Source organism: Larimichthys crocea, chromosome VIII (genome assembly GCF_000972845.2).
Source record: "Larimichthys crocea isolate SSNF chromosome VIII, L_crocea_2.0, whole genome shotgun sequence".
NCBI classification, from domain to species: domain Eukaryota; kingdom Metazoa; phylum Chordata; class Actinopteri; family Sciaenidae; genus Larimichthys; species Larimichthys crocea.
In genome coordinates, this window is record NC_040018.1 from 33,614,786 (window position 1) to 33,637,283 (window position 22,498).

General features: G+C 41.8%; 1 protein-coding gene across 1 annotated transcript; it reads left to right on the top strand.

Moving 5' to 3' along the window:
- Nucleotides 1–1,193: 1,193 nt before the first annotated feature.
- On the top strand, nucleotides 1,194–15,095 carry mxra5a (matrix-remodelling associated 5a). The gene is made up of 8 exons (XM_027281887.1): nucleotides 1,194–1,416; nucleotides 1,782–2,005; nucleotides 2,157–2,286; nucleotides 3,434–3,824; nucleotides 4,265–8,140; nucleotides 9,110–10,028; nucleotides 10,111–10,437; nucleotides 11,679–15,095. The coding sequence occupies exons 2-8, from the start codon at nucleotides 1,815–1,817 to the stop codon at nucleotides 13,267–13,269; spliced, it is 7,425 nt and encodes a 2,474-aa protein (XP_027137688.1). The 5' UTR covers nucleotides 1,194–1,416; nucleotides 1,782–1,814; the 3' UTR covers nucleotides 13,270–15,095.
- Nucleotides 15,096–22,498: the final 7,403 nt, after the last annotated feature.

Sequence of the window (22,498 nt, forward strand, 5' to 3'; positions counted from 1 at the left end):
AAAGTCTGGAGGGATGAACGCTCCCGGTGGAGTTTGAAGTCGCGACGTGACAGAGACATGACTGGTTTTTCGGGGTCATTGCCCACCTTGCCTAGCTCCGGTTCCAGCACGACATTGGCTCCACTCCCTGAAATCCTCCTCTTCCTCTTCTTCTTGTTCAAAACGCCTGTGGTACAAACACTGAAGAAAAACAAACAAACTGAGCTAACAGCAGCTACAATTGGCAGCAGATTACTTTACTGTCCATCAGGAAAGTCTGTAAATCACAGCGCCCTGTTGAGCCGCATTTTGTAATAACGGTGCATTTTGTAATAAACTGCCCTAGCGCATTTTGTAATAAATTTTGCCGCATTATGTAATAAGTTATTACATTTTGACAAGATTATTACAAAATGCACTTGCAACTTTTTTATTTTCTAGGAAATGTAATAACATGGTGCATTATGTAATAACAATTCTAAAGCATAGTTTATTTGTTTGTTAATTGTATTTTATTTTACTTTAAAGTATTTGTAAAAGCTAGGCCTATTATTAGTATCACTGTATTAGCCTAGTAGCAGTACTTAGCAATTACTATCAGTACCCTATTCAAAGGTTGCATTAACAGAGAATATTATGTAAATTGCAAATTTTTTGCATTTGGTAATAATCTTGTCAAAATGTAATAACTTATTACATAATGCGGCAAAATTTATTACAAAATGCGTTGGGGCAGTTTATTACAAAATGCGGCTCTATTACAAAATGAAATGAAAAAGTTATTACATTTTGGACGTTTATTACAAAATGCACCAATGCGGCTCAACAAGGTCTCTCTCCTGTACATCACTTCCAGGGTGCTCGGATCAGCTCATGGCCTCAAACACTGTGGTTCCAGCCCTGTGAGCTGCAGCTCTGATGCCACATTTCATCCACTTTGTTTAGCTTTACATTTCCCCCTGCTTCTCTCATCCAGCTGCTCTTGAAACTGTCACCCCCTTTTTGAGGTTAATCTAATTTCTCATACTTCCAATGTGACTCATCAGATATACCACAGCAACACTAACACCACACTCAGCAGCAATGAGAGTGTGTTTGGCATCAAACTCTCTTCAGCCTCTTCTGTCCTCTTTGAAAAAACTTCTGGCTCCTCCTGTTGCGTCTGTGCGCGCTGGAGAGGCTCGTTCACTCATTGCTTACTGGAGATCCTCAGAGCGCACACACACACTGGCATTAAGGAGTTAGACAGCAAAGTTTTCCCAAGAGGAGTTCACATTATTATCATTTTTACCCTCTGTGTTTGTTGCACAAACTTTGTTCTTTTCTCAGAACTTTCCTCTTTTTGTATTTTTAATTCATCTGTGCGCTTTCGTGACTTTATCCATGTTGGAATGGAATATGAGGAGTTCCCCAGAGAGAGGCTATCAAGGTTTTGAGGTAAGAGCATTTATATTTCAGTGCAAATATTTGAGCTGAACTTATTAAATATTTAGGGAGCACTTTGGTTGAATCCCCACTGCTGCTGCGCGATGTGCGTAATTTACCGGAGTTCATCCATTCATGCGGCGATGGAGGCAGACAGTCATCTGCGAAACTGGAGCCAAACTCGGATCAGCGCTCCATCACAAGAAGTTTGATTATGACTGTCATCTCATAGTGTTTTAATCCGATTATAGTTGAATTGTCACATTGTGCTTTTATTTTTACTTCGCCTTTTTCCTTGAACGGTGTTCTTAAATAAGATTATTAATCATTATAATTGCGTGTGTGGTGTGTTGGTAACATTATGATTATTGCTGTAGTTATTAAAGCTGCTGTGACTGCTCCTCCCGTGGATGAAGATGGACCCTCCCGCCGTGTGCGTCCTCCACACTCTGCTGCTTCTGCTGATCTTGCCCCTTGTTGCCTCTGTCCCCTGTCCCCGACCCTGCTCCTGCCCCCAGCCCACTGAGCTCCACTGCACCTTCCGCTCACTCATCACCATCCCAGCTGCTGTATCTAGACATGTGGAACGCATGAACCTAGGGTGAGTCCTTTGTTCTACTGTAAGTGTTTGGATTACACTCTTAATGCAGTGTAAGAAAGGGGTTTAGTTTAATGGCATGTCATGCATTGTTTTTTGAATTTAGGTTTAATGGGTTTGACTGCCCACTCTGGTTCTGTTTTGTTTTTTTCAGGTTCAACAGCATTAATAAGATCACAGACAAATCATTGGCTGGTTTGAGGAAGCTGGAGCTTCTGATGGTCCATGGGAACGACATCCACAGTCTACCTGATGGAGTGTTCAAGGACCTCACTTCACTACAGGTGACATTGGAATGAATAAACTCAATAAATGAATGGTGGCTGTCCTAAAACAACCCTAGGAGGAATCTACAACAGATCTGTTTATTATATTTTGCATACAGACATCTGCATGTTCTGTTGATTTTGACCAGATTATAGTGTTTTACAGCTCACATAGTGGCTTTCCTGGGTGGCCATCTAGATAAAACCTTGCAGCATGCTAAACTTTAGTGGTATCATCATCACAGCCACTATGACTATGACTAACCAGGTATATGGATGTTGCATGGATGGATATATCCATTAAAAAAGAATAAAAAAACATGTATACCACATTTGCTTCTCTAAATATTTGGTTCCCTAAACGTATTTAAGGGTTCAAGAACAAATCAAATCAAATCAAATCAAATCAATTTTATTTGTATAGCCCAAAGTCACAAAGTACATTTGCCTCAGAGGGCTTTACAATCTGTACAGGGAGTGACACCCTCTGTCCTTAGACCCTCGGTTCGAGTGAGGAAAAACTTGCCCACAAAAACCCTTTTAACAGGGAAAAAAACGTGGAAGAAACCTCAGGAAGAGCCACAGAGGAGGGATCCCTCTCCCAGGACGGACAGACGTGCAATGGATGTCACGTGTACAGGACAAATCAACACAAACATATTGTACGATGACTGATAAAATGACAATGAATTATAATGAATGATAAAAATGATTACAGTAATAGATATGGTAGTAATAATGACAGTAATAATATATGTAGTGGGCGTCATGCAGGATCACAGCAGCAGCCACGATCCACGAGAACCTGCTGGACGACAGAGCACAGAAACTCCGGGGAAGAACAGCAACCATTTTATTTGTCTCTCTCTTATTCTTCATTTTTTTAATTTTAAATATTAAAATACCAAAAATACACATGAAACCTGGATCTGGACTTAACTTAAAACCCTGATTTTCCCCTGCAAAAAAAAAATAATTTCACTGTTGCATGAAGCTTATATTGAGTACATTATGGCAGCATTATTACATTAAATAGCAATATTGTTATTATTATATATGTGTTTTTGTGTTTAGATCTATCCCCTGTTCAGAAAATGTGTCTCAGGAAAACTCTTATAATAACTTAATGCTGACTTTTCACTCTCCTCCTTGTTCATTGGTTTAGATGTTGAAGATGAGCTACAACAAGCTGAAGGAGATCAACGGACACACCCTCCATGGTCTGTGGGCTTTGGCTAGGTTACACCTGGACCACAACCGACTAGAGTCCATTCACCCAGATGCCTTCCAGGGCCTCACTTCCCTGCGGCTGCTGCAGTTAGAAGGCAACCGGCTTCAGCAGCTGCACCCGGCCACCTTCGCCACCTTCACTCTGATGGACTACTTCCATGTCTCCACTTTGAGGCACCTCTACCTGTCAGACAACGGGCTGACGTCACTGCCCTCCAAGCTGCTGGCCACCATGCCACAGCTGGAGAACTTGTACCTTCATGGGAACCCGTGGACATGCGACTGCAACATGAGGTGGCTCCATGACTGGAATAAAACTTCACCAGGTAGACTTTAAATTTCAATTTAGCAGTCATATTTAGACCTTTCTTTTTTATTTAGGTTGATGACTTGTGAACTGATGATACTTGTAGGGGCGGCTGTGGCTCACAGGCAGAGCGGGTCGTCCACTAATCAGATGATCGGCGGTTCGATCCCCGGCTCCTGCGGTCTGCATGTCGAAGTGTCTTTGGGCAAGACACTGAACCCCAAATTGTGCCATCTGTGCCATCGGTGTATGAATGGTTAGATCCTTAAACTGATGAGCAGTTGGCACCTTGCATGGTAGCCAATGCCATCAGTGAATGAGATATGTATTGAGTGGTCGGAAGACTAGAAAGGCGCTATATAAGTACAGTCCATTGGCCAATGATTTAAATACTGGAAAAGATAATTCAAGACTGTTTCAAGTTTTTATTTGACAGTGTTGTTGTTGTTTTTTCTCTAGGTGTCTTGAAATGTAAAAAGGACAGAGCACTTCCTGGTGGCCAGCTGTGTCCTATGTGCTCCTCTCCCAGGCACCTCCGGATGAAAGAGCTCCTGGCTATGGAGAACCTGGTCTGCAGCAGGCCCATCATCAGCTCTCCTCATAGGACTTCTCAACCTGATGACATCGAGAGTGAGGTCATGACCACTGAGGACTTCAGCAACCCATTTGGAAACATCTCCCTGGGCCTGTCAGATGAACATGGGAATGAGGTGGATTTGGAGTGTAGTATTGGACAGCCGAGAGATCTTACCAAAATCAACTGGGAGCAGGTCAACCAGCTCCAGCTGGCCTCCAATATAACTTTGTCAGTGGATCTGGAGTGCCCTGTCGATAGAGAAAAGTATGAGCGACTGTGGAGGTTAATCGCGTACTACAGCAATGTGCCAGCCCACTTACAAAGGGGGATTATGCACAGAAAAGAGCCTCATCCAACTTATGTGTATAGACAGGACTCTGAGAAGGATGCCCTGTACTACACAGGGGTTAAAGCTAATATCATGGCCCAGCCAGCATGGCTGATGCAGACATCTGCAGACCTTCAGCTAAACCGACTTCAGTCATCAGCCAAGACGGTGAAATTGATCCTGAGCACAGACTTCTCAGAGACAGTGGAGGCAGAGCTGATTCGGAGACAGAGGAGGACATGGGTCATGATCGAGTCAACAAATATGACTCGCAAAGTGTTGAGTGCTATCCTGGGAAGCCCAAGTCAAATGTTCTGTAACGTGCAAAGTTCTGGCCAACCAGTCATCCACTGGATGCTGCCAGATGGCTCCAAGGTGGAGGCACCATACAGCAGTCCAGACAACAGGGTGACTGTGTCCAGTGAAGGACGGCTGCTCATTAAAGCTGTCAGTCACACAGACACAGGAATTTACTACTGTGTTGCCAAGATTAATGGAGACCTTGCTGTCCTGCCATTCCATCTGACAGTCCAGGAATCCTCTAGCCCTCCCCCAGGAGAGGATGCCTCAATTACACCTATCGAGAGATTTGCAGGGAACCCCATTTCCCTGCCTTGCATGGCATCTGGTTCCCCTGATGCTGAAATTAACTGGATTCTACCAAGCAGCAACATAGTTAGTTTCCAAGCCAATTCCTCCAGAGCTTTGGTCTATTCCAACGGCACTCTACACATCCCACAGACCCAGTTATTGGACAGTGGTTACTATAAATGCATCGCCATAAATCAACATGGTGTCGATACACTGGCTACCAAAATCACTCTCGTCAGGCGCAAAGGACTGATAAGGCCTTTGAGGAAGTTTCCAGCAAGACCTCAGTCAGCCTCAGGGGTAAACACTCAGATTAAAGTCCCCACAGAGGATACAGAGGAGGCATCAGGGGAAATTGAGGTTACTCCAATAAGCCGCTTGGATCCCACAAGGAGGAGAATTTCGGGAGGTGCGTCCACAGGCAGGAGGGTCCATCCATCGAGGAACATGAGGCGGAGGCCGGTGCTTCGAAAACCAACTGGGCCGCGTGTTGAAGACAGGAAGAATATAGCTGACAGCAGGAGGAAGATTAATATGTCAAAGGGTAAAATAGACCCAGAAAAATGGGCTGATATTTTGGCTAAGATTAGGGATAGAAATGCTCAGAATACTGTGACACCACTTCCAGTTCAACATACAACAGAGATGAAAGTGACAGAGCAGACAACACAGTTACAAGAAACTATCGAGGGATCATCAGATGGTGTGGGCCAGGGCTATTTCACAACACCACACACTTCAGTACAACATACACAAATAATAACCAATAAACAGAATACACAAAGCCAAGACACACATAGCTACACTACACATGATACACATAGTATAACCTCAAACAGTCAGCACACACACCATAGCATAGATTCTATAGCAGAGCCACCCACAACACAGACGACATACAATGTCCAACATACAACCCCTAATGCATACTTAAATCTACACACAACTTCAAACAGTGTATTTTTCCCACCACAGAGCACATCTGTTCCCCTATACACTGTCACTTTCTGGCAGGCTAACACAAATATTGCAAGCAGCAGCAGTACATTTTCTCAACAAGAGAATGATCGCACAAATACAGATGTCGATGAAGTCAAAACAGCTGATTGGTCCAAGGCATCGGAGAGAAGCGAGAATATGGATAGACCAAATGGTGTTGCCAGCTCTAATAATGACAGAGAACTCTCTTTGAGTGGAAGTCAAATTATCCCTTTCGTCAACCCAAATGAATCAGAAACAAGCCAAGAGGGAAATGGAAAATATCTTAGCGAGACTGCAACAACTTCACAGTCACATACTCAGCCAAAGACCACAGTATTTGATAATTTGCAATCTCAAGCACTGCTCACAACAGCATCTCCAACAACTGCACTTGCACCCGCAACTACTAACAGGAAAGGATCTGAAGGACAGTCTCCCCCACGCCTACGACAACCTAACTCCAGGAGAAAGAATGGGGGTCGACGGAGAAAGACAAACAGGAGGAAACAAAAGCTGAATAAACCCACCCAGTTCCCGGGTGTCACCACACCTGCAAATGATCCCCTAGCAACAGTGAAGACCACTGCGTCCTCACAGCTAAAAATAGAACCATTAGAGGTTACAACAGCCAATTTCAATACCACTGTTCCATTCAGCAGCAGCCAAGCAGCGTCATCAGGCAGACTGAGTCATGAAGAAAGCACAGTCTCAGGGCATACCGCCGAGGCAGCTACCAAACCCACTTCACTACCAGCTTCTCCCTCCGAAACAAACGACAGTCTTCTACCCCTGGCCAAACCACAATTCAAAAGCACATCAGCGGCACCATCATTTCCAACAGCCTCTCCAGGAGTGGGTCACGGAAAGACGAGTTCTCAAACTGCCTTAGAAATCTCAGAGAGTGCATCTTCCACAGAACGCTTGGATATGTTCACATCAACCACTCAGCAGAGGTTTACAGGCACCATTCTTCCACCTGTTAAACCTTTAGAGGAGACACAAAGGGTCAGCCTTATGGGAGACCTTGGACCTGTGCCAAACTTTGACAATTCCACTGGGGGTTTTGACACTGTAACACAAGTGCAGACAGATGTCGGGCTGAATTATTCAGGTCATCAATACACATTCACCGCAAAGGGTGAAGAGATGCTTTCTGAAGAGACTGGCATGGAATTTTCACTGCTGCCACCTCCATCTGCCTCAACTGCTTCCATGATTGAGCATGAAATCAAGACAACCTCTGGATACACTTCAAGAGGTTTAATCACAACACCAAGTATGCTTTTTGATGGTGATTTGGACTCACAGAAAACTACAGTGCCTGAAATATTGTATCATAGTTCTAGTCAAAAGACAAGCAGTGAGTCAAAGATAGATGAGCATCTTGAAGAAATTAGTCTTATCACAAGTGTCAAAACCACTCAGGAGGTTCCCAGGATCCACAACATTCCAGACAGTCACAGTCAAGAGCAACAAATCAAACCTATCACCACATCAGAGCCTCAGAGAACACCAAATGTCCATCCTGCAACCCAGGCAACTGACCACAAGCTGGCAGTGTTTGTTACTATAAATCCAACTTCCTCAGCCCTAAAACCAGTAACCAGTGTGCAGGCAATCAAGGAGACAGCAACCAATCCTCCAACAATTGCTGCGATCCAAACTGATACATTAAGTGAAGGACTGCTAACAAGCACTGTCCAACTACCTGGACAAGGATCTATTCCAAGAGAGAAGCCAAGGATAACTAAGAGCAATTTCAAGACTTTCAGTGTGAAAGCTGAAACAGATGCTCAGCTTCCCTGTAAGGCTGAGGGTGAGCCAATGCCCTTCCTGTCATGGACTAAAGTTGCTAATGGTATGTATGACTCAATCTCATAACTCAGCTTTATGTACATTTTCAGGTCAGGCTTGGCACGTCCCCCTTTTCAAACGCTATGGAAAATGGAAATAGTTATAATGTCAGTGTAAGTACCCAAGACAATGTTTAGCCTTCACTTTCAGGAGTAGCAACTGGGCAACAAAGTCAGTTGGCCGTGATCCTCAGATACAACAATAATGTAGATGTTATTTCGTCTTGGCAACACTGCATTTATTGTCCTCCTTCACAGGCATTGCCATCGAATCAATTTTATTGAAAATGTAAGATTTGAGGCTCACTCACCATGACTCTGTCAGGGTTGTCGAACTTGGCTCAGTTCTGAAGTAGGATCGAGTGAGATTGGAGATTCACTTCATTCATTCAATCAGTAGAATCAAAGCTACTGATTTTGGCATGGTGTAGGTTAACTCCCCACACTGTAAATCAGTTGGGTTTTCTTTTCACAATCTCACGAGGCAGCTGGAAAGTGGATCAAACCACCATGACACAGCACTTTACAGTTGCTGATACTACTTTATTCACTGATCTTTATTAATCTACTACAGTCTTCCATATCTTTCAACCACATGTCACTCTTTAATATTAGACCATAACTTTTTTTCCAGAAATGACTGAATGGGATTCCAACACATATATTAGTTTTACATTACATTACATTCAGCATCTGTAAAAAAAAATAAAAAATAAAAAGGTTATGAATGGTTCAATGAAATACCACACCAACTTTTGTTTTTTTTATTATTTCAAGCCAGCCATTTCCCATGCAAAAAATGCAATAATCATATTTTAGATTTAATAAAACCTAAAGTAAATCTATGTGTTGGATGAAAACTCTTCATAGACTCAACTGTATTGTACAGCTTGTGAATACAATACCTGTTTCACCTACAATATATTGTTTATTTTCTCTTTTTCATTCAATACTCTCTCTTTCCATTCATGCAGGGGCGAGTATTGCTCAGAACACCAAGGTCCAGAGGTTTGAGGTCCATTCAAATGGTACTTTAATCATCAGGAACACGCAGCCCATGGATGGGGGCCAGTACCTGTGTATAGTCCAGAATCAGTATGGCACAGACAAGATGGCTGTCAACCTTGTAGTCCTGTCTCAGCATCCGCGGGTTCTCCAGCCTCGGCAAAGAGATATCACTGTGCATCTGGGTGGCAAAGTCGATTTAGACTGTATAGTGGAGGGGCATCCTACGCCTCGGGTCACATGGGTGCTCCCTAGCCATGTCCACATGGCTGCTGTCCCCCTTGGTGTTGCCCCTCAGCAGCGTGTGGCCATCCTGAGTAACGGAACCCTCCAGATCAGCCAGGCCGCTATAACAGACAGAGGGATCTATAAGTGCATCGGCAGCAGCGCAGCCGGAGCTGACACAGTCTCAGTCCGCCTTTATGTGTCAGCGTTGCCTCCTGTGATTCAGCCGAAACAACATGAGAACATCACTCTCTCAGAGGGCAGCAACGCCTACATCCACTGCACTGCCACAGGTTCCCCTCCACCTGTCATCCGCTGGATTACACCTGATGGTTTACAGCTCGCTGCTTCCCAGTTTGTTACTGGTGGCAACATCATTGTCTTCCCAAATGGGACTCTCTACATACGGAGATTAGGTCCGGAGAATGCTGGAAGATACGAGTGTTCAGCCAGCAGCACGGTGGCATCAAGCAGCAAAACAGTGATCTTGAGCATAAGACGGAATCCATCTTCTGCCAAGGCTCGTATCACATCGTCATCCCTCCAGAGAACAGATGTGATCTATGGAGAAAAACTGCTGCTCAACTGTGTGGCCAAAGGAGAGCCGGACCCTCGGATCATCTGGAGGACACCTTCCAAGAAGCTGGTGGATGCTCAGTACAGGTAACAAATTCACAGGCTTTTCTACATCCTCAATTAAATGTTTAAATAAATGCCTACATTTAAAGTTCTATTATCTTTACAGCTTTGACCCTAGGATCAAGGTGTTCCCCAATGGCAGTATTACCATTTATTCTGTGACTGACAAGGACAGTGGCGACTACCTTTGTGTGGCACGTAACAAAATGGGTGATGACTACGTTGTGCTGCGGGTCAACGTGCTGACCAGGCCTGCCAAGATCAAGCAGAAGTTGCAGCAATCGAGTCAGGAAGTGATCTATGGTGGAGACTTGAAGGTGGACTGCGTGGCCTCTGGTCTTCCCAACCCTGAGATCAGCTGGGCATTACCGGATGGCACCATGGTCAACCCTGTCAAACAGAGAGATACTATCAGCGGGGGTCGCAGTCGCAGGTATGAGCTGCTAACTGAATCTTAGAATAAATACATTATTATTCACACAAAGATCTTCATCACTTCCTCCCACCTCACACACCTCTTTGTGTTGATTACAAATGTTGCAATTTAATAAAATCCATCGAGAGCTGCCGAATCCATTAGGATAGTTAAGAATTTGTAGCTTCCTTGACATTGATTGGATGTAAAAGGATGCATGAGAATTTCTGAATTGTTGTAAAGATGGTTATTACATCCATTTGGAGATCAGCCAACCAGCGGAGAAAGCAGCCAGATAGCAGCGAGCCAAGGCAAGAAACAGTCTTTTGCACTGCGTTTACAAGCACGTCTCTTCATTCAGAACTTTTCTGAGTACAGTCCAACTGTAACATTTAACTGGTTTGACATGTAGAATAATTTCTTTTTCTAGTCATTATAACCAGTTTTAGCTGTTGCCTTCACAACAGAATTCAAATCAGTGATTAGGCGTAAGTACTGTTCCTAAAAAAAAACTAACAATCTTTAGCTTTGCTAGATTGTTTTGTTTAACATAAAACCTGCTATTAATCAACTAAGCCATTGAAAGATTCATTTAAATTGTCCAAGTGTCCATATCACTTATTGGAAACTATTCACTGACTCTGTGGTACAGTGGCAGCTCACCACCCGAAGATTAATGACTCCTCACTTCCACAGAAAATTACTTCAAGAACCAATTTTGGCATGTGCTGCTACAGTACAAAAACTTTTTCGTATTTCAGCTGTATTTATTGTTTCCTACTATGACACAGAGAACATACTGTAAACAGTAGTCAGTCTGTCATGGTTGTACATCCAAACATGTTCCTTTGACATCCTCTGACTCACAATAGATTATAAAGAAAAAAAGACTCAGAGCAGCAAACACCATTACCTTTGTAGTCATTATGTCTCAGAATAGCCATGAAGATTAAAATAATTTCACAAGCAGCTCTCTTTCATGTGGATATACAATTCTTTAAAAAGGACCATTTAGAGAAAACATCTTTATAATTTTCATTTGTATTTGTGCTAGTAGTGTTCTTTCATCACTAAGAATGACGCTACATATGACCGAAGTCAGAATGTGTGAAAAATCACAATAACCACATAATTGTATATAATTATAAATGTTCTATTTAATTTTATTGATACACATAACTCTTGACTGACAGCTGCTGTCATCACAGTGTAACAGTCAGTATCCCTCTCCTTCCTTTTCCTTTCTGAACTGTATCTAGGTATGTGGTGTTTGACAATGGAACTCTGTACTTCAATGATGTTGGCATGCCAGAAGAAGGTGACTACACCTGCTACGCTGAGAACCAACTTGGCAAAGATGAGATGAAGGTTAGAGTAAAGGTCAAGGTTGCAACTTCCCCACCAAAAATCCAGGATAAAGACCAAAAGATCGTCAAGGTTTTCTATGGTGAGACTGTTACACTTAGATGTAATGCCAAAGGGGACTCAGTGCCAGTCATCACATGGATATCCCCTACGAATAGAGTGATCTCTCCTGCTTTAGACAAATACCAGGTCCTGGATGATGGGACATTGGTGATTCAAAAAGTTCAACGTTTTGATGGAGGTAACTACACCTGCATGGCCAGGAACAATGCAGGTCAAGACCAGAAAGTCATAAAGCTGGAGGTCCTAGTAACATCTCCAATGATCAATGGTTTAAGTGGAACTGCGAACAACATCAAGGTGAATGCAGTTCAGGATCAGCGGAAGTTTGTTGACTGTGTGGCAAAGGGAACCCCCACCCCTCGCATCATGTGGGTTCTACCAGGAAATGTGATCCTACCTGCGCCATACTATAGTAACAGAATGACAGTTCACCAGAATGGTACCCTGGAAATCCGGTCACCCAAGAGGACAGACTCCGGGCAGCTGGCTTGCATCGCTCGTAATGAAGGAGGGGAAGTCAGGCTGGTGGTTAACTTGGATGTGAGGGAGGTTGTTGAGAGGCCACAAATTAGAGGTCCCAAAACAGATAGTGTGTCGCTAACTGTGGGGAATGCCATGACTTTGAATTGCTCCTTAGATGGTTCAACTCTACCTCATGTCACTTGGATCTTACCCAGTGGTACACCTTTGCTAAGTGGTGCTCGGTTCTCTAAGTTTTTCCACCGACCAGACGGCTCCTTGGTCATCAGCAACCCCTCTGTTGCTGAAGCTGGTGTGTACCGCTGTCTTGGACGTAATCTTCGAGGTCTTGTGGAGCATGCAATCACATTGTCCCCAGGAAGAAAGCCAGAGATCAACAACAGATACAGCTCTCCTGTCAGTGTCATGAATGGGGAAAGTCTTTTGCTTCACTGTCAGACTAGTGGTGAGCCCCTCAGACTAACATGGACTCTACCCAGTGGGGTAGTCCTCAACAGGCCACAGAGAGCTGGACGATATTCTGTACTGCCCAATGGGACACTTGCCATCCAACAAGTTTCAGTTTATGATCGGGGGTTGTATGTATGTCGAGTTGCAAACGAGTACGGCAGCTCTTTGCTTTCTGTGTCAGTAATTGTGATTGCATACCCACCTCGAATTACCAGTGGCCCCCCTTCTGTGACCTATGCTAAACGTGGAGTTGCTGTTCAGTTGAACTGCATGGCAACTGGGATCCCTAAAGTGGACATAGCATGGGAAACGCCTGATAAAATGCGTTTGGCTGTCAGTGCACAGCCGCGCCTTTTTGGAAACAAGTACCTCCATCCACAAGGTTCCCTCATCATCCAGAACCCGACACAAAGAGACACTGGCATGTACCGATGCACAGCCAGAAATGTCATTGGCATAGACTCTAAAGCTACGTTTCTCAATGTGTTCTGAAGAATTTCACTGTTTATCATGGTCCATTTCCATACTGTATGCCCAAACAACTGCCTAGTTAAAAACAGCTAATGTTTTTAAAGTTTAAAATGTTGTAAAAACTGCTGTCACAATGATGTAATAATGAGCTGATTAGAACCTGCAGTGATGCTTTGAGTGTGTCCTGTATAGAGGCCAAAAGTTGATGGTATTTTGTGTGCTATAGTTTAACAGTTTGTGTATAATCCACATCACTGGGAAATATCAATTGGTCTCCCATTCTGAGGGAAATGCTGATCATGTGGTAAAACAGACTACAATCATGCCTTTTTGACATAGTCATGTGTTCCAGTTTGCCTGTTTTTCCCTGCATAATGTTTATCGTTATTGCTCATAGACAGTTGCTGTTATTGTTGCTATGCTCTCATTACTTTCAGATGTTGTATGTTGTAGTTTAGCTTTAGGCTAATGACTTGTATAGTCCCTTTGGACAGTACAGCATATCTTTACCAAATGATTTACACATTGCTAGTGCTGATATAAAAATAATGGTGGTTGAAAATGATCAGCACCTCATCCCACAAGGTAATGGCACTGATGAATAATTACCTGACTGGCTATATGCAGGCCAGACACCATAATAAAGCCAAATTGAAATAAAATAATGGGCATATTTTTAAACTTTTACTTCAATTCACTCAGGGAGGTGGGCTGCACAGGGGAGAAGAAATACAAACCACCTCGACAACTCTATGTAGTACTTAAAAGGCGTAGATTGCCAAAGATGACATTGAATTTGTTTTATTAAGATAAAAAAGTTTAAGTTTTAAGTTTAGAGAGTCCTTACCTTTGCAAAGGCAGTATAATGCTTTAACAACAACCACTACGTTGTAGCTCTTCAATTTGATTATGTTGTTGCAGGAGCACCATCTATTATTAGCAAAATGCTATCATTCAGAGTTCATATGTCAACATATCATCCACATTTCTTTGCACGTTACCTTCAAGTATAGAAATGAAATAGAGGAATTATGTGGCCTATCTGGTAAGATACACGTTGGATCCAAGACATTATCAAAAATTGACCAAAACAGTAACTTTCTACACCTCAAAATTTAGAAGTAGTGAGCGAAAATGTTGCACGATTGCTCTTAAAACTACTCTTTTGCAAATTTTTATCACTAAATAAAAAATTTTGGGGGCGTTTTTGAGATTTTTTGGTTACAGATGGGACCAAAATCGTAACCTGCTTGCAGGAGGTAACATACCATTAGACAGCTTGTAAACTGTTTAATATGTGTCAGCTATTTGGACTACACAGCAAGTGGTTAAATAACAGCCTACAAAATGACATCAGACTGTATACGCACCACTCCTGGTGTTTTATATTAAAGCAATTGATCTCTGTAGCACCCTCAGCTGTACATGTACCTTTGCTTTGATGACGTAGTACAGTTGCTTCTGACAATGACAGATTATGTCAAGCTGTAAAGAACTGCATCATAACTTCTCATTTTCTATCTTGGAAATATTGTTTAACTTAATTACAGAATTGAAAATATGTATAATGTTGCTCTTTTTTTATCGACAGGTGATTTGTATTTTCTATGAGACATCCATCGGTATGCCGTGCCTTTCGTAAACACCCATCTTAAGTATTTTCTGTGTGTTTCCATAACTGGAGTCAGATAATCCAATAACTGATTGTTTTCTGCTCTCAGCAGTGTGCTCCATCTTCGACTCTGCTTCTGAAAAATGCTGATGCAGGTTCTATGTCTTCATTTGTAAATTATTTGTCTTTGACAAGCTGTGATGCATAGGAATTTTCCCATATTTTAATAAAAGATTTCCACCTGTTTCTACTAAGCTCAGAGTCAAAAACAAAACTTTTTTTATGTTTTATTGCTGAGGCAGGGAAAGCAAGAGATTGAGAAAATGATGACTCGCGTTACCATAAATGACATCCATTTGATGTTTTTAAAATAACTTGCCAAAAAAGCTTCAGGAAACGTACAGAAGTTTGAAACTTTAGAAACTTCTTGGTAATGAAATTATTCAGAAGTTGAATGTGTTCAGAGAGCAGAGCATAGATACAAATCTGAGAAAATGCTCAACTTAGCATTTTGGATGAAGGAAGTAGGTCACCATTATTCTTGAAGACCAGAAACTTGCAATCATCGCTTTGGGAATATAGCCACAGTCTCGTCTTCCAGAAAGAAGAAACATCTGGAGCCCTGAGGAAATCCCCCATTAGTTCAGCAGATTCGGCCTGAAAGAGTCACACTTCAACAGAAATTTCGGTATCTGTGACTCTCTTTGTTAAACCTGGCTTTCATTATATTCTAACAGTCACAGGAATGGAGTCTTATCTTACGTCCACCCAAACGCTCTTAGCTTTAGCTTTCTTCTCGCAGATGAAATCAACATTTTCCACCCTGTAAAACTGATTAGACTGCACTGATGCATGTTTTCCCCCCTGTGGCTAAAGAAGCCTGACTTGCTCACAGTGCTCCACTTTGCCATGACCTGTTTGTGCTATAAAGCTGTCTGTTTGTGACCCAGAACCTGCTGGAGTACAGCTTGGAACAGTTCACATCTTGTGCCCACCTGTTCTGTTCCCTCTCATTAACGATCAGCCTTACGTAATGGAACACTTTTCGGATGTTTATGCTGTTCATATGCGCCGTCACTTTCCTGTGCTAAGATTGTCTATTAAGAGAATTGACATCATAGGAAGCTGATATAGAAGTCACTCTTTAAGGGATTAATGCTAATCAAGGCGCATCCACTCGGATGCAACAAAATGAAGAGAAGCTTCAGTGAAGGAACCTTCTATGATCTGTGAATGACTGGAGATTTTTACATGGCGCTGTAGCTGATTGACGAATCAAAGACAGTACAAGGGAGCCGCCGTGGCTGTGGAGAATTTGTGTCCTACGGCAACGCAATCAATACATCTGAACATCAAGGCAGTTCATGAGCATCAGAGAAAGTGAATTTGAAGGAAAGTTGAAAGGAACTCTCCATCAGAACACGATGGCTTCTTTCTTGGGTGCATGAGAACACAGGGTTGATGTGGAGATTCTTTGGTAATGAAAGCAGCACCGAGCTAACCTCTTTCTTCCTCTGTGGCGGCTGTGATGTTGACAGCATTTTCATCAGACTCAGCTCTAGCACTTTGAGCTAACTGCAAGTGTGCATGTGTGATATATTTCCTTTTGAGCGCCGAGCTGCTCATAGTAAATCATGTGATCATCAGTCTGAGTAAATAAGCTGCTAAATTAAAAAGAGGTGACTCAAAATTTTGTGGGCCTCGATGGTATTTTGTGGCTCTGTAAATCATCGAGACTGTTGGGAGCTCAGTCTGTTCACATTCTACCAATCGTGAGAATTTTGTGAGTTTTCTCATGTTACTGGGACTGGTATCAAATCAAATGTATCAAGAAGACGATTCAAGAACATTTTGTGGTCACGGAGCCTAGAATTTTGAAGTTTGTTTCGCGAATGTTAGTGTCAACCGACTATATTTTTCCCGTTAAAGACTTTCTCAAAGATTTTCTCAGGTTCCAGCAGCTGTGCAGTAAACTTTGGACCTTGGGATCATCTCCTACTCTGGGAATTAGTGTCATAGCCCACGGGCAGATGTGGACACTCCTGTCGGCCAACAATGCTGCTTGCTTTTGTTTCATTTATTCTGCCTGGGTTATACAGGATTCACATAATTGATATTCTGGATCCCAGTAGCAGAAACACCAACTGCGAAATCCTCTTTTACGAGCCCACTTAAAAAATGTACCCCAGCAAGATGAGGGGTAGCAAATTGACCTCAAATAATGCTGAAGATGCATCTGTCCATTGAATTGCAGAGTGCTTACTTGTCTAAATGTGAGAATCTACTTTGGTTTTTGGCCCAGTTTCTGTCGGCAGCTTGCCACAGAAAGGAAGAGCTCCACCCAGCTCCTCCACCCCATCAGGAGCTTTGAAATGAGCACAGACTAAAGTCCCCTCCACAGCTGACTGTCATTACTCTTGCAATCCCCAATTAGCCTGATCACAGAAATTGTGGGTCATTAGAGTCCGAAGCCGCCAGTTGAACCGCTGATCAAATTAACCGAACGGCTTTGAGTATGAATCATGCGACGGCTACCACACATGATGAGGAGGCGGTTCAAAGCAGTTAACCCAAAAACATATGGCCATGCTCAGGATTCTCTGACACTCATCACATTTCTTTCTTTTCCGCACTGTGTGTATGTGAACACAATCAGCTGGCATGGATGTGTATGCTACACCTGTGCACACACACAAATTCCTTCTTTCTTTTTCCGCTGTTCTCACACACTCAGTCATCCCCAAATCACAAGGACTCCATTGAGCAGAAAGCTAGTGTACTCATCAAGCTACAGAAGAGTTCCAGATGGGGACATTATCAGGACTATTTGTTCATCTAAACATACCAAAAGAGCGCACTTTTGTTGAAAATAAAGAATAAACAAGTGAAGGGGGAGATAGAGGGAATAGGTCCCAGGTGCTTCACCGATCTAGGCCAAACTGCGCTCATTTTTTTCAGTTTCATCCTACTTGAGATTTGCGTTTATGTGCCCGACAAAGCTGGAATTTCTTGGAAGCACATATGGGTGTCAGTCCCACACTGTCAAAACAAATAGACTGGGTCAGTATGGTGAAATTCTTTGTGGGGTCAGCGTGGTGTCAGCGCCGGTTATGTAAGCACGGCTGAAAGCTTTCAGTGAGTTGTTGATTTCATTCAAACACGCAGCTTTTTTCCCCCCTTACTAACTTTTCTTTGCGGTTGACTTGCTGTGGAGAACTTTGGTCAATGAGTTCAGCTTCAGTGAAGAGAGTCTGCTTGAAAGAGTTTGGGTTTTTTTTTTTGGTGGCAGCATACGGAAGCCCTTAAAGGCCATAAATACATACATTTTATTCCACTCGTTTTATTCCACCCGTGATAACGAGATAATTTTCCTCCGTTTTCCCGTAAAAACAAGATAATTAATTCAAGATCTTGAGAAAACAAAACGATAGTCTAGTGCATTAAATCAAGTGCGCCCGTATTACAGAATGTATGGCAAATGCATGTAGTCCATGATACGGAGCGAGCAAACCTATTACGCCATTGTAAAATCCCTTTGATCCATAATTTCTGACAAAGGTTTGTACACTTGATCTCAGGACTGGAGTGAGGATTAGCCAAAGTGTATCAACCTTTGTCAGAAATTATAGATCAAACAGATTTTACAGTAGAGTAAATATTGCACATAATGCCCTTTTCAGTTCAAAATAATGAACTTTGAGGATGAATTGCTGAAAAATGATACAGTAAATATGCTTTATACTGAGTGAGTGAACAGTCAGGATGGTCCTGAGATCAAGTGTATCAACCTTTGTTAGAAATTATGGATCAAAGGGATTTTACAGTGGCGTAATAGGTTTGCTCGGTCCGTATCATGGACTACATGCATTTGCCATACATTCTGTAATACGGGCGCACTTGATTTAAATACACTAGACTATTGTTTTGTTTTCTCGAGATCTCGAATTAATTATCTCGTTATCACGGGAAAATGGGTGGAATAAAATGTATGTATGTATGGCCTTTTAGAGCTTCCGTAGCAGCAGGTAGTCAAAATCTGTAGAACTGGCCTTTTTTGTTAGTTGTGCTAGTGCCTGGACTTTATGGATCACAATGCCAGTCTGTCTGTTGGTTGGTCCCCAACTCTGGTCTGAAATATCTAAACTACTGTAGATTTTGCTGTCTCAAGAGTACGAAGCCAACTGAGTTGCCACTTTGCTGAGCCTGAGAGTTTTTACCTAGTGCCACCATTTGGGTTGACATTTGTGAATTTAAGTGAAATATCTCAACAACTATTGAAAAGAATGCCATGAAATTTGGTTCAGACATGACACATGGCTTTTTGTGGCAGCCACTTATCAACCTATAATTTAACTACCTGTGTATTTCATTCATCACCTTATTAGAAAGCAGACACCTGCTTTTTAACTCTACTTACAGTGTCACCAGATACTCAACTATCTGAGAGGAAACAGCAGGACTATTCAAACAGCTGTTGTTCTGTTGGAGGACAGCCAAACATTAGGCTTATCTAGAATGCATCTTTTCACTTAATAGCAAAAGCACGAGGCTTCACAATCAAATTTCCCTTGCTTGTTGTGGCTCATGGAGCAATTCAATAATCATGCCCGTTCTTTGCTTCTCCTCGGCACTAAGTACATCATACAGGCTGCAGAGCCAAAGAGCGTGGTCTGAGAGCAGAGCATTGCAAATCAAACCTAATCATTTAGAATTATCACTGAGGCTAAAACAAGTGCAGGGAACTCAAGAGTAAAGCTTGCAGAGAGCTTAAACATCTAAATGTTTTGTTTACTTGCACTTAAATATGACTTCATCTTTGTGTCACATTGTTACACAAAGGAAATGATGAAGGGTACACAACACTAACTCACACACCGCCTTCCATTAAGGGGTCGATGAGGGAAGTGTTGAGCCGCATTTTGTAATAACGGTGCATTTTGTAATAAACGTCCAAAATGTAATAACTTTTTCTTTTCATTTTGTAATAAACTGCCACATTTTGTAATAAACTGCCGCATTTTGTAATAAACTGCCCCAACGCATTTTGTAATAAATTTTGCCGCATTATGTAATAAGTTATTACATTTTGACAAGATTATTACCAAATGCAAAAAATCTGCAATTTACATAATATTCTCTGTTAATGCAACCTTTGAATAGTGTACTGATAGTAATTGCTAAGTACTGCTACTAGGCTAATACAGTGATACTAATAATAGGCCTAGCTTTTACAAATACTTTAAAGTAAAATAAAATACAATTAACAAACAAATAAACTATGCTTTAGAATTGCTATTACATAATGCACCATGTTATTACATTTCCTAGAAAATAAAAAAGTTGCAAGTGCATTTTGTAATAATCTTGTCAAAATGTAATAACTTATTACATAATGCGGCAAAATTTATTACAAAATGCGTTGGGGCAGTTTATTACAAAATGCGGCAGTTTATTACAAAATGCGGCTTTATTACAAAATGAAATGAAAAAGTTATTACATTTTGGACGTTTATTACAAAATGCACCGTTATTACAAAATGCGGCTCAACAGGGAGTCACTCCAACAGTTTGACACATCTAGATCCGTTTTTCTTGTCATGGGGAATTTCATTCAGCCTGTCAGAACAGTCGGATAATGTCTTCTGTGACAGTGGACAAGACCACATGATGTCATGTGATGTCACGGCATTGTCATCTCAGCTTGAATTTTGAGAGTATTTTGAGGTCTGCGTTATGAACTGGGGGATGTGAGGTTTGAAAAACATTGCCAGTGAGGGTTTAATGACAGTGGTTGTTGAGGTGAATTATAGGGGATGTAGGATCCGGCATTTTTGGAGCTTTGGAACTTCGGGGTATCTCAGCCTCTGCTTCTTCAATTGTGTCCTCTCTTCTTTATCTTTCTCTGACGAGCTTCCAACTTTCTGGAAGTGAAATACGAAACGGCTGCAGCGGCCCTTTAAAGCACCATCAGTCACTAAGAATGCTCCATCAGTCTCATGATACTTAGCCAAGACTGTGTTTTTTTTTTTCTTCTTTGACATCTACTACAGAATTATAACCAATCAGAGTATTTCACCAGTCAATGAAAAACCAACACTCATGTTTTACTGGTCAGGTACCTGCATATATATTGCCCATTATAAACCCTTTTTATTTGCCTAATTATGGAACTAATTGCAGCTTAACATTCCTAATTATTATCACTCTTAATGTTATAATTTTGCCCTATTATCTTGAACTACTATGTTGGTTAATTAATATCAGTGTGTGTTGGCACACTTTGTCAATCCCTACTTGTAATTAGCACAAGGAGGCTGACATGAACGACCACTTGACGGGTCATATTTATGCTAAATCACACACAACATGAATGCAGGATTAGACTCCAGTGTACAGGATCTGATTTCACACATTTATACAACCTGAAAGGAGCTTAACATTCAACTCAGCTGTTGTCTATTTGCTAGAATAAAACCTGCTGGGTCTTTGGTGTCAACACAATGAATCCCTGAATACAGATATCTCAGTTCTGGGTTAGAAGCTGTCTCTAACAGCATCATTTCAAGAATGTCGGTGTCTGCAGGGACTGATCTCAGATTCCTTTTGCCTTTTCAGAGCTTAATGAATGAGGCGGTCAAGGGAAACCAGCAACTTATCCCAGATCTGTGCTCGCACTTTAATCTTGATGAATCAGAGTCAAGCGGGAGCTGCTCAGCCGAACGCGGCGAGGTGCCAGGTTGCCTTTCAAAGAAATCATCATAAAGGCCTTTTTTTTTTTGTGATAGCACAGGCCCTGGCCTGGGCTCACCTCCCGCCATTTGTTTTGTATTCAGCACACCATCGCTGTGTCACAACATTATGGGAGGAATGCCTATGAAAATTACATGCACCATAAGCCCAGTGGATAAGGATCACACAGAATACTGTTGACTGCAGTCAGACATCTATTCATCTGTGTTCCTGCTTCTCTCATTTGCAGCCAGGGAGACAGATAGAAGAGCCACAGTGCCCCCTGGTGGAGGAAATATGACACAAGTCTGCCTGCGTGTGTGCCTTGGGGTTTTTGATTTTTATATTTAAACTCAAATCAAAGCGTGTTTTTTTTTCCAGTTGATGGAAAAGAAAAAAGAAAGACAAAATATCACACGCTTGCTGTCATCACAGATACATTAGAGAGAGATGATGAATAATTTGCTTCAAGCTTTTTAATGGAGTACATCAAATAGGATGTTTTATTTTATGAATCCCATAATTTACTAGTAATTTCATAGAAGGTTTCATGAAAATGTTGAACTTTTGATTGGAGTTTCGAGTTAGTTGTGGTAAGTTTATGAGTGTATTTTCAGAAAAAGCTCTTTAAAATCTTAATAACACTGAAACAAATATGAGTATTGTGTATTACACAGTTAAATTATGAACCAAAGAAAAAGAAGCAGTTTAAGAAGAAGTCAGAGTTTGATGTTTGGGTGGAAATGTCTTCCATTAATGCTTTCATTCAGTCCCTGTGTGCAATTACATGAAAGCTGTTTGATTAAAGGTGCCTCTCTGCTTCTGCTGTAGGTTTATGTAACAGCTAATCAAAGTGCTGATAATGCATCAAAGGACATGAAGCGACTATCAGAGTGGCATTAACAGAAT

Bases quoted from the DNA above. Each gene is read 5' to 3' on its own strand.
- mxra5a (XM_027281887.1), top strand. From the start codon at position 1,815: ATGAAGATGGACCCTCCCGCCGTGTGCGTCCTCCACACTCTGCTGCTT. The intron at 8,141-9,109 runs GTATGTATGACT...CCATTCATGCAG, and splicing joins ATGGACTAAAGTTGCTAATG to GGGCGAGTATTGCTCAGAAC. The intron at 10,438-11,678 runs GTATGAGCTGCT...AACTGTATCTAG, and splicing joins AGCGGGGGTCGCAGTCGCAG to GTATGTGGTGTTTGACAATG.